General features: G+C 41.9%; 1 protein-coding gene across 1 annotated transcript; it reads right to left on the bottom strand.

Annotated features, from left to right (window-relative positions):
• Positions 1 to 687: 687 nt before the first annotated feature.
• Positions 688 to 8,127, bottom strand: LOC137534468 (gastrula zinc finger protein XlCGF48.2-like). The gene is made up of 7 exons (XM_068255971.1): positions 8,079 to 8,127; positions 6,339 to 6,497; positions 6,082 to 6,216; positions 5,270 to 5,348; positions 4,802 to 4,899; positions 4,063 to 4,690; positions 688 to 1,700 (listed from the first exon to the last, which is right to left on the bottom strand). Exons 2-7 carry the CDS (start codon positions 6,480 to 6,482, stop codon positions 709 to 711), a joined length of 2,076 nt encoding a protein of 691 aa, XP_068112072.1. The 5' UTR covers positions 6,483 to 6,497; positions 8,079 to 8,127; the 3' UTR covers positions 688 to 708.
• Positions 8,128 to 11,602: the final 3,475 nt, after the last annotated feature.

Below are 11,602 nucleotides of genomic sequence, written 5' to 3'. Positions count from 1 at the left end.
TTATTAGAACAGATTAAAATCAATTTCAAAGTAACAGCGTCAGTCTACCAGGAAAAAGAGGGACAAACATGTGAAGGTGTCAACAGCTGTTTCGCACTCAACTGTAGAGTGCTTCCTCAGGACGTCCTAAAGAAGCACTCTACAGTTGAGTGCGAAACAGCTGTTGACACCTTCACATGTTTGTCCCTCTTTTTCCTGGTAGACTGACGCCGTTACTTTGAAATTGATTTTAATCTGTTCTAATAAAGGCGTGTTTTTTACTGGATGTGCCCAGCTGCTCTCATCTCTTCAAATAACTGGTCTGGCGGAACTGTTTTTGGGCTTGGAGCACTCCAGGGAAGCCTGCTGTGGTTGGTCCTGTGCACCTCCTCTTCATATTACCTCTGACGGACCCGTCAATTGTGAAAATATGACATGTGTACGTGCCTTAAGAGTTATGCCAACGATAATTTATGGGTTTTGTCAGCAGGCTGCTGTGCTTCCAGGAAGGTCCTGATAAGACTAATCTAATTACCTCTGCAGTCTGGCCTGGCATAACAGAGAAAGTTTAATTGTCAGCTCTGCTGCTTGTGACATTGGTTGAAATATGTGTGCCAGCTCACAGGATTCATTTTAGCCAGTGCTGCTGCTGTGTAATCTGCGCATGAGATGGGATGCGTCTGCGATTTGCAAAGGCACCACAACTATCAGAAGCTTTCTCACTCATCCCTATTTCCGCCGCTCTGCATATGAATAAGGCTTCTTGCCATTGTGAGATCTCTCATGTCTGACAAGATGTGATCTTCGTACAAAATATTTACCACACTCATTGCACGAGTATGGCTTTTCACCAGCGTGAGTTCTCTCATGTCTGACAAGATTTGATTTCTCTACAAAACTTTTCCCACACCTAGCACATGAATAGGGCTTTTCACCAGTGTGTAATCTCTCATGTGACACAAGTTTTGATTTCTGTATAAAACATTTCCCACACTTAGCACAGGAATGGGACTTTTCATCAGTGTGACATCTCACATGTGTGACAAGCTCTGATTTCCGTATAAAACGTTTCCCACACTCAGCACATGAATAGTGTTTGTCTCCCAGGTGAGATCGCACATGTCTTACAAGGTCAGCTTTCCGCCCAAAACATTTCCCACACTCGGCACAGGAATAGGGTCTCTCACCAGTGTGAGATACCCCATGTCTGTCAAGCTCCGATTTCTGTACAAAACATTTCCCACACTCGGCACATGAATAGGGCTTCTCGCCAGTGTGAGATCTCTCATGTCTAACAAGATTTGATTTCTGAACAAAACATTTTCCACACTCAGCACATGAATAGAAGTTCGCACCAGTGTGAGATCTCTCATGTCTAAAAAGATTTGATTTCTGAACAAAACATTTCCCACACTCAGCACATGAATAGCTTTTCTCACCAGTATGAGACCTCTCATGTCTGACAAGAGCCGATTTCCATACAAAACATTTCCCACATGTGGAACAAGAATGAGAACCTCTAGCAGGGAGAGAACTGTGTTGGATATGAAGCCCCTCGGAGTTAGGCAGGTGAGTGTTGTCCGGGAGACTATTTGGGGTAACCAGAATATCGACAGGAGACTCTTGTCCAATTACATCATCATCATCATCATCATCCGTCGTACAATCAGTGGATACAGAGAGACGAGTCTCTGAGAGGTTCCTGATGCCAGGACTCCGCTCTGCAAATAAAGAAACATCATCACTTCCTGTTAGAGAATTCTGAAGGGGAGAAACAATTATCATTAGGGATGGTGAGTGAGCTACTGATAATTGCAAGGTTGATGCAAAGTTTTTATAGCGTAATCTGCAGCTCATTGAACATCCCTATAGCTAAATAATTGGTCTGTTAGAAATTCAAACATTATAAAGCAGTAAATTGTATTAATGAGAGAAGAGATGCAATGCTTTACTCCTTTGACAACAGACTTTTAGGTACTGCTGGAATTGGTGTCATCATGGTCTAGCAAATATAATATTTACAATGTTGAGCACACAATAGACTTTACATTATCACAGCCAGTCGGCTGAGTTGAAAACGCCACCATGCTGCCGCTGCTTCCCTATATCTCTTGGCGGCTTCCCCGAGTCAGGCTTGGGATTACCGCTCCTGGGCCTGGATGCTTTTTTTTCCCACTCTGAGCACGACTTGGGGTTACCACCAGGAAGGTTAAGTAACACCAGGTTTGCTGCCTCTGTTTCCCTCACCAGAATCAGTTTATATATGTTCTCCTCCTGTGCATGCGCAGATTGCTCTTTCATGCTTATCTGGCCGTGCTCCCCGCATCTTCGAGATCGCGGCGTGCATGTGATTACAGTGTATGTGATGCTGGGAGCACAGCCAGAGCGGCATCAAAGAGAGAGTGCCCAAGCAAAGGAGAAGAATATCCGGTTCAAAGGTCACCAACCACTAGTGGTCGGGTCCTAGTCTAGGGCTTATTGCAGGAAAACTGAGCCTGGCAGGGGGAAACAAAGGCACATAGAATAGTTATGTGGAAGGGGGGCGGAGGGAAAAAGTAGCAGGTGTGGGAGTGAGTTCATGCAAGATCCAATTAAGTGGGGAGAACAATGCTCTCAGCTGTCACTTGTTCCTCCACAGTGGGTTGCTGGCCGAGCAGCCAAGAGGTGTGGGGGGCTGTCATACAGATGCTGATTTTTTTCAGTGGCGGTTGTTGTCGCCTCGCAGTGCTGGGTCCCTGGTTTGAATCCCAGCCAGGCCAATCTCTGCAAGGAGTTTGTATGTTCTCCCCATGTCTGCATGGGTTTCCTCCGTGCACCCTTGTTTCCTTCGGGCACTCAGGTTTCCTCCCATTTCCCAAAAACATACAGATAAGTTAATTGGCTTTCCCCTAAATTGTCCCTAGACTTTGATACATGCACTATAGGATACATACATAGACATATGACTATGGTAGGGATTAGATTGTGAGCTCCTCTGAGGGACAGTTAGTGACAAGACAATATACTCTGTACAGCACTGCGGAAGATGTTGGACCTAAATAAATACTAAAATAAATTACGGTCCGATAACATTAATTCACCCCTTACTGTGACCAATATAAGTACAATAATGTACAGTAACCAAAATCAGCTTATTGCAGGCCGGTAACACTACGTCACCCCTACTGTGACCAATCTGCATATAAAAATGTATAGTATATCAGCTTATTACAGGCCGGTAAAATTAAGTCACCTCCTACTGTGACCAATAAGACAATAATTTTTACTAAACTGAGACTGTTACTAAAACGAGACATGAGCGTCTAATGTTTCTCTAGTTTGGAACTGGACCAATCAAAATCAGTTTCAACTGCATTCATTGGTTCAAGTTGTATACAAGTTTAAACTAAATTTGATTCAACTTAATAAAAATAGCAATTCATTGACCAACTCTACTGATTTCTGCAGCAATATGTACACATTGCTGGTTATTGCAGCAACAAAGCCAAAGGACAAGAAATTCCTCCCAGTTGTTCTATGTAATTCTAGAACATGAATAAGCTGCTGTTTTATAACTCAGAGTTCCTGAATGTATTCCTGGATTTTCAGAGAAGGAATGATTTGTATGTTTACCAACAGTCCTGAAATAATACCTTATTATAGTAACTATGTAGACGGTATACTTATGACATCCATATTACTGCTCACATTTGTTTTTGCTGTTGATATGCGACACACTTTGATTAGACAAAGTTTCCCCAAATGACATCAGTTCCCTCACTTTAGGCTATAGTAATTACCACCTTTGCCAGATATGTCATTTGACTATTCCCTCCCTGCCTGAAATTAGTGCAGTATGGGAGTAACTTCTTGCTTGAGTGAATTTGAAAACTTGCAAATACCTTCTCTTTAAAAAAAGGATAATGGCACCTAGCGTATTTATTTAGTAGAGGGTCTTTTTACTTCAGTCTGCCTTCCCCCAAAACATCACTTGCATTCTTACAGCCGCCTCCCCACTTATTGGCTTCATGTGATCTATACTGTGCCCAGCATGGACATACATCAGCTAATACATCTTTTGTCTATCTACTATTTATCACTCACCAGTGCTCATCCCTGTAATGTCTCCCTCCTCCACAGACTGCTGATCACTCCTCACATACGCCTCTTCTTCTTCCTCTTTAATTGTTGCCATCATATCACCCTCCTCCATCGAGTGCTGATCATCCCTTACATACGTCTCCTCTTCTTCTTCCTCTTTAATTGTCCCCATCATGTCACCCTCCTCCACAGATTGCTGATCATCTCTCACATACGTCTTCTCTTCTTCCTCTTTATTCGTCCCCATCATGTCACCCTCCTCCGTAGAATACTGATCATCAATCACATATGTCTTTTCTTCTTTATTCATCCCCATCATGTCACCCTCCTCGGTAGACTGCTGATAACTTGCAACATACGTCTCTTCTTCTTCCTCTTTAATTGTCCCCATCATGTCACCCTCCTCCACAGACTGCTGATCATCCCTCACATACGTCTTCTCTTCTTCCTCTTTATTCGTCCTCATCATGTCACCCTCCTCCGTAGAATACTGATCATCAATCACATATGTCTTTTCTTCTTTATTCATCCCCATCATGTCACCCTCCTCCGTAGACTGCTGATAACTTGCCACATACGTCTCTTCTTCTTCCTCTTTAACCGGAATGTTTACATGTATCGGTTCTCCACCCTACATGCACAAAAACGAGAGCTAATTTTAAATGTGAACACAGATAACAGCATACACAGAATGAAATAATATCACAGTTTGGGGTCTCTGATCACCCTCAGTTCCACCTACCTGATAATGGTTGGGGATGGTGTGATCTTCCTTTCTACGATCCCACAAATAAGGACGACCTGTACATCTCTCTGGTGGGTTTCTGTTACTGCATACGTCTGTAGGAAACACACATATTGACTGAAAACATTATCCCTAATGTAATTAACTTTTTCTCCTGAATTTTTCACATAGGTAATCTTTTCACATCTTGTCAATAAAATGCCCTTTCGTCTCCAAGCAAGCAAGAAAACACTCAAAATAATTTTGATGATACTTTTTCACCTACTTTATGGTACTTTTTCAATTGCAAAGTTCCAAAAAGTTATTTTAAAGAAAAGACAAAAAATTATCTCATAGGAGCAACTCAGGAGAAAAAGTTAAATACTTATGGGTCATTGTCTCTATGTGTTTATCAGATAATGGGGGGATCTAGGTGGACCCATCATACTGTTCTCTCCTTTACAAGAAATCAAAGTCTACTCTTACTTGGTGATGTGAGGGGCAGCTGATTATCCATCATGGTGTCCTTGTAGAGCTTCTTGTGTCCTTCTAAAAACTGCCACTCCTGCATGAAGAATTAGACAATAACATTGTGACACCTTATAGTAACCTCACATTTGTAGTATTGTCTTGCACTCACTAAAGGATCAAACCTATAGGGCTTGATTCATTAAGACAAATAGCATGCCTTATCCGAGTTAACACGCCTTATCAGAGATAGCATGCCTTATCAAAGTTAACATGCCTTATCATAGTAGCATAGTGAGTGCTACGAACCCGCAGGGGCTCAGGGCAGCACAAGTGGAGTGCCAATTAGCAGGCATAAGTTCGTGCCTGCTAATTGGCACTCCACTTGTGCTGCCCTGAGCCCTGCGGATAAGGCATGCAATTTGTCTTAGTGAATAAAGCCCATAGTCTTTAAGGGGAGTGCAACCGCTGAAAAGAGGGATGACACCCTCTATGTAGTATTCAACAAGGAAAACAGCTGGCACATCCAAAGTTAATCTTTATTGGTTCCATGTAAGAAATATGGCCAATGTTTCAGAGCCACGTAGGACCCCTTTATCAAGGCAATGTTTGCTCAGAGGCAAAGATCTGTCTGCTGCTGTGCAAAAGTTCCTGCAAAGGAAGTGGGAGTCTGCCTCCTCTGAATACAATAAAGATTAACTTTGGATGTGTCAGCTGTTTTCCTTGTTGAATACCGCATAGTAACCGGACACACACAAAGATACAGTCACCACCCAGGCACATCCCTTACCGTTACTGGATAATGTCCCAAACTTCCCAGCAACACTCACCTCTCCTGTCAGCAACTCCATCATCTTCTTGGTGATTTCCAGAATCTTCTGCTGGTTTTGTCTATGAGATCTCAGGGAGTGAGGTGGGGACAACCTGATGGTTACACATTCACCAGACTTTACTGGAGGATAATTCTGTATTGAAAAACCAACAATAATGTCACATGACTGTCCAAGAATCCTCCTCACCTCTTCAGCCAAGTATGTTATAATAGATATGATAGTAACGTTATGTGATCAGCCAAAATCCTCCTCACCTCTCCGGTCAGCAGGCAGATTATTTTGAGGGTGAGGTTGAATAGCCTCTCGGTCATGTAACTCTGGTTCTTCTCCATCCTAAATGATGTGGTCATGTGACTCTGATGCTTCTGCATTCTTAATGATGTGGTCATGTGATCCATAAGAGACACTCCTGTCTTTTGATAAAAGGGGAAGGATATTCAATGTTGACTTTGGTGAAACTACTGATACAGACCCGACCCCTTCCACCAACAATCCCCACTGATGTCCCTTGTGGGTGGTAGGGCCATAGTATAATAGAAAAGCATAATAAGTTTATAGGCACCAGTGCACTATACTCACAGCCTTTTGCAGTCCTGTCCTCTCCAGCTGGCCTTCTCTCCTGACATTCACCTACCACTGTTAGCATTCCTGTGATGTTACAGCAGTGCTGGTAGAGGTAGATGGATGAGGATATGAGGAAGGAAGAGACAGAGACTTGGGCTAATGGGAACAGCAGGCTAGAGGATAATGGCAATGCTGGGGGACACAGAGGTAACATGGCTATACTGGCAAGGAAATGGGATTATTGGGGTGGGTGGACAGTACATACTGGAGAATATTTACAATGGTGAGGGGAAACAGAGGGAACAAGGCTATATTGGCAAAGAAATGGGATGATTGGGGTGGGCGGACAGTACATACTGGAGAATATTTACAATGCTGAGGGGACACAGAAGGAACATGGCTATATTGGCAAAGAAATGGCATTAATGGGATGGGGACCATACAGCAGTGATTAACATCAAGATTAGTGCAATTTTAAGTATTGAGGCGACAATATCAACTTGTTACAGGATAGACCCTTAATCAGGCCTCCACATATAAAGTGGTCCACTCTCAGTTGACCACTCCCCTCCAGCCCTCTCTGTGTGTGGAAATAGGACTAGTGGTCTTACCTGGCTTCATGTTGTCCAGATGTTGCTTAAGATCATGCAGTATTATCCAGATTTGAATTTATATATGGATGCCTGATGAAAGGTTATCCCGAAACAAGTAGACATTGCGGCCTCAATACTTACAATTGCACTAATCTTCATGTTAATCACTGCTGTATGTTCGCCATCCTCGGCTATGGAATATGTTTCTCGAAGGATAACCTTTATGAATACGTTGCATGACTCTTGTCTTCAATAAAGACTTTTTGTATTTTTGCATATAAACCTTTTTGAGTTTCTTCAATCTCTTTTATACATATCCTTGTATCTGTATAAAGTTTATTTGGGTGTTGTGGCACACCTCTAAGGATATTGTCCATCATATCTCCCTCTATGCAGAATATTAATGGGATGGGGACAGTACTTACTGGAGGATAATAGCAATGCGGGGGGACACGGAGCTGACATGGGTATACAAGGTAATAAATGGAATTACTGAGGTGGGAGGACATTACATATTGGAGGATAACTGCAATGATGGGGGACACAAGAGGACATGGCTATACAGAGAAAGAAGGGCATTACTAAGGTGGGAGGACACTACATACTGGAGGATAATGGCAATCCTAGGGGATACAGGGGACGTCATGGCAATTCTGGATGGATATATTGTCTTGGCTCTATGACTGAACTTTATTACTAGGCAGGGGTGAGAACAACCATAGTTTATGACATATGTAGGGGGCCAGTAGGGAACTAGTCCCCTGACCTCCTCTGTAACAAAACATGTCCATTCCGACCTCTACTCTGCTCAATAATTAACAAAAATCACACAATTACCTTCTCCAACAATGTCTACTCTCCACTTCCTGCGACTTCTCTTCCTGCTGCATCACTTTTAGTCCGTGTTAGGTCACTTCCTATCTTTGGCTTATTTACGTCTTGTCTGTGCGTTCTTTCTGGAAGAGATGAGATCGCCATCTTGTGGTGATTAAGCTAACTGCAGCCTGAGGTTTTGGAATTACCTGCACTCATCAATTTATATTATTAAAATAATTACTTTTATATTATTCTATGCCACTGCACAATATGATCTTTATCTACAGATGCATCCTATTCCATAAAAATAATAATGATGGTTGTTATCACTAAATAATCACTGGAAAATTATGTATTCCATTATTGTCAGTAGCCAATTTTTGAATTTTACCAATAGTTTACTAACACCTAACCTAACCCTGTTCTCATACAAGCCCTCCCTTTACCAATGCTTAACCCTAACTAATCTCTGTACGGCTAACTTTGCTAATATTTATCACCTAACCTATTCTCACGCTAACCCTCCTAACACCAAACAACCCACTCCACAATTTCCACGCCACCTTCGCTGCTAAATTCACAATCTCCTTTGCTATTTGTCAGGCGCTGGCCACCTAGTCTGAATATTTTTCAGAATCGGCCCTTTTGAAACAACTATAGCCACAATTAACATTGCGATCTATGCTCCAGCCAATCTACCACAGCGCCACCAGCGCCCAAATAACCTGCTTTGGCCATATGGATGTGGCGCCACATTTATAGAAGAAAGTGTCAATTTCTTGCACCAGACTGGGAGGAATGGGCAGAAATACTGGGGACATTGTCTGGACTTAAATGTTCACTCAAAGAATGTGTCGCAAAAAAAAAACATAAAAAGAAAAGTTAACTTTCTAAATTGTTGTATTTTTTGTAATAAAAATACTTTTTTAGCCATAAAAAATGTATGTAGCTTCAGGGTTCAGCAAGAGAATACAGCAAGTACTGCATAAGCTCTGGTGCTGAAAATACACTAAATAGCTGCATGGCTACAACACCCCAGTATGCCAGAGGAAAAGCAAATAGGGGAAAGGAGCTTTTCAGCTGTAGAATAACACAGCATCACAGAATCTGAACTACAGGACATGCACAGCCCTGTCTCTTATCTCTACAGCAAGGAGTTTTTACTGATGGCTAACACGGTGTAACACTCTACTGCTTCTTCTTTATCTCTACAGCTATCCTTTAATCTCCTGCTTACATCTGGGGGTTCTCTCTGTTCTAAGCAGCAGTTTGCAATAATGGTCATAGCAAAAACACCACTAGAAACCAGGGAACTACCAAATAGGGGAGGGGAAATAAGAAAAAGAAATGTTATGTTAAAATTAGACTCCCCATTCATTTGGTTTACCCTAACAGTTTAGAGCTGTACGTAAAGGCAGCCAATCAGAGTCTGGATGGCTCTACACTACATACACCAGTTCACAGAAGTGAGGATTGCTGCAGTAAGCTCTACATTTCTCCTGCTGCCCATAGATGTTGCCAGAGAAAAGTCTGGATGATATCAGACTATTGTGAGGGAGTGCTGGTGGATATGTGAGTGGTTCTATTATTACAGTTGTGGCATCTTCAGCTTGAGGAAAGGTTGTTAACATATGTGTGAACAGCATATGCATATGTAGAACATCCTGAGTCATATCAGATCAAACACAGGATTTTCAGAAATTTGTGTACTCTACACAAGCTCAGCATCCTAACCTCCTGCAGTGTCACCCATCACAGTGTGGACATACTGAAGAGCATCACTGCTCCCTACTACTGATTCCAGTTCCTTTGATTCAGCTTTTCAGCCTGAATAGTGTGAAGGTCAGCAATAGCAGCTGGTATTTTGTGCCAGAATCTTGTGGAGTTGATGGAGGTGAAGGGAAGTCGCCCTGTTGGGATGGGGAACAAGCCTGTGTCTTCGTGTCCATCCACAGCGGAGAACTCCTGGCTGCCCACAGGTTGCTCAGACAGGTGCCCACAGGGAGCTGTGCAGTGACAATGTTTGCATCAAACTATTAGTAGTTAGAATGATACAGGAGAAAACTAAAGATAAACACTCAAAGCTTAATACAATCCACAACAACATAGCTGACAAGTAGTGCTGGGGAGGAGGGGCACCATATTATATTACAAGCAATCCAAATTAAGCCATTAGCTGCCTTAACCACTTCATCTCAAAGGGTTTTTCCCCCTAAATAACCAGAGCAAATTTCCCTTGTCAGCGTTCCTTCCATTCATTTGCCTATAACTTTATTACTACTTATCACAACAAAACAATTTATATATTGTTTTGTTCACCACCAATCAGGCTTTCTTTGTGGTGTACTTTTTGCTAAGAATTATTTTATTCTAAAAGTGTTTAAGTAGGAAAAGTAAGGAAAAAAATGTATTATTTATCCGTTTTTGGCCATTATAGTTTTAAAATAATACATGCTATCATAATTAAAACCCACTCATTTTATTTACACATTTGTCCCGGTTATTGTAACATTTACAATTTTGCCTGACACAGTTTTTGGAGTATGTCAAAAAATGTCTGTGATTGTGAAACTTGTGTCTACTTGGAGTAGGTAAGTCCACCACTGCCTCCTCTATAATTTTAGCAGTTTTAGTCTTTGTTCTTCTGCTGCCTCTGTTTGCTGTATACAGTAGAACAACATTGCTTTTCCTGTGCACTAGCACTTCATCCTACTGGGAATGCAAGGACCATACTCACATATGCAGATGAGCTCATTCACAGCTGCGTTTCCAGCCAGAGGAAATATATTCCCCCTGCTGAGGGTAATCAGTATAGAGGGATCGCTGGGCTAAAGGAGGATCTGGAGAGCCTCTGCACCATCCACACTAATGAGGTAACTATCCAACTTTTATATTTTTCTTACTTCAGAGTTGCTTTAATAGTAGATCTTACATTACATGCGGAGGAACAATACACTTTACACTGTGGAAACAATATACAGTATGATCAACCAGTCCCTCCATCACACACACAGACGTACACTAATTATATAAACACAATTCACGGTTGTCCAATTCAAAACATCTATACCACATTCTATCACATTTGCTCAGACAGCCCACTGATATTCAGCACATTACACAGAGGAATAACTTTAACATCTTGAATCACAGGAGAGATTCTTGAAGATGCTTCCATTCTAATAGGATTTATTTTCTAATGCAGAATCATTTCCAGCAACAGCTTCCCACAATTGTCTATAACACTTGACTGTAACACACAGACACACAATTGGTCACTGGGTGACTGGGATTAATATTTAGGAAAGTGGGTGGCGCCTACACAAGCCAATCAAAATTCGCCTTTTGATTTTCAAGGGGAATATTTAAATTGCTGCCATTCTTCCATTGTTAATGGCAGAGGCCTCAAACCTGACACAGTCAGTTATTGGGTGACTGGGGTTCAAATTCAGAAAAGGGGGTGGAGTCACAAACAGCCAATCAGATTTAAAATATAGAGAAACCGAGAGCCCAATATAGTGTAGTATGTTAAAACATAAACGAAG

The sequence above is a fragment of the Hyperolius riggenbachi genome, chromosome 10 (genome assembly GCF_040937935.1).
Source record: "Hyperolius riggenbachi isolate aHypRig1 chromosome 10, aHypRig1.pri, whole genome shotgun sequence".
Classification (NCBI taxonomy): Eukaryota; Metazoa; Chordata; class Amphibia; order Anura; family Hyperoliidae; genus Hyperolius; species Hyperolius riggenbachi.
The sequence above is the reverse complement of the archived record's forward strand: the minus strand, read 5'-3'. Positions and strand labels throughout refer to the sequence as shown.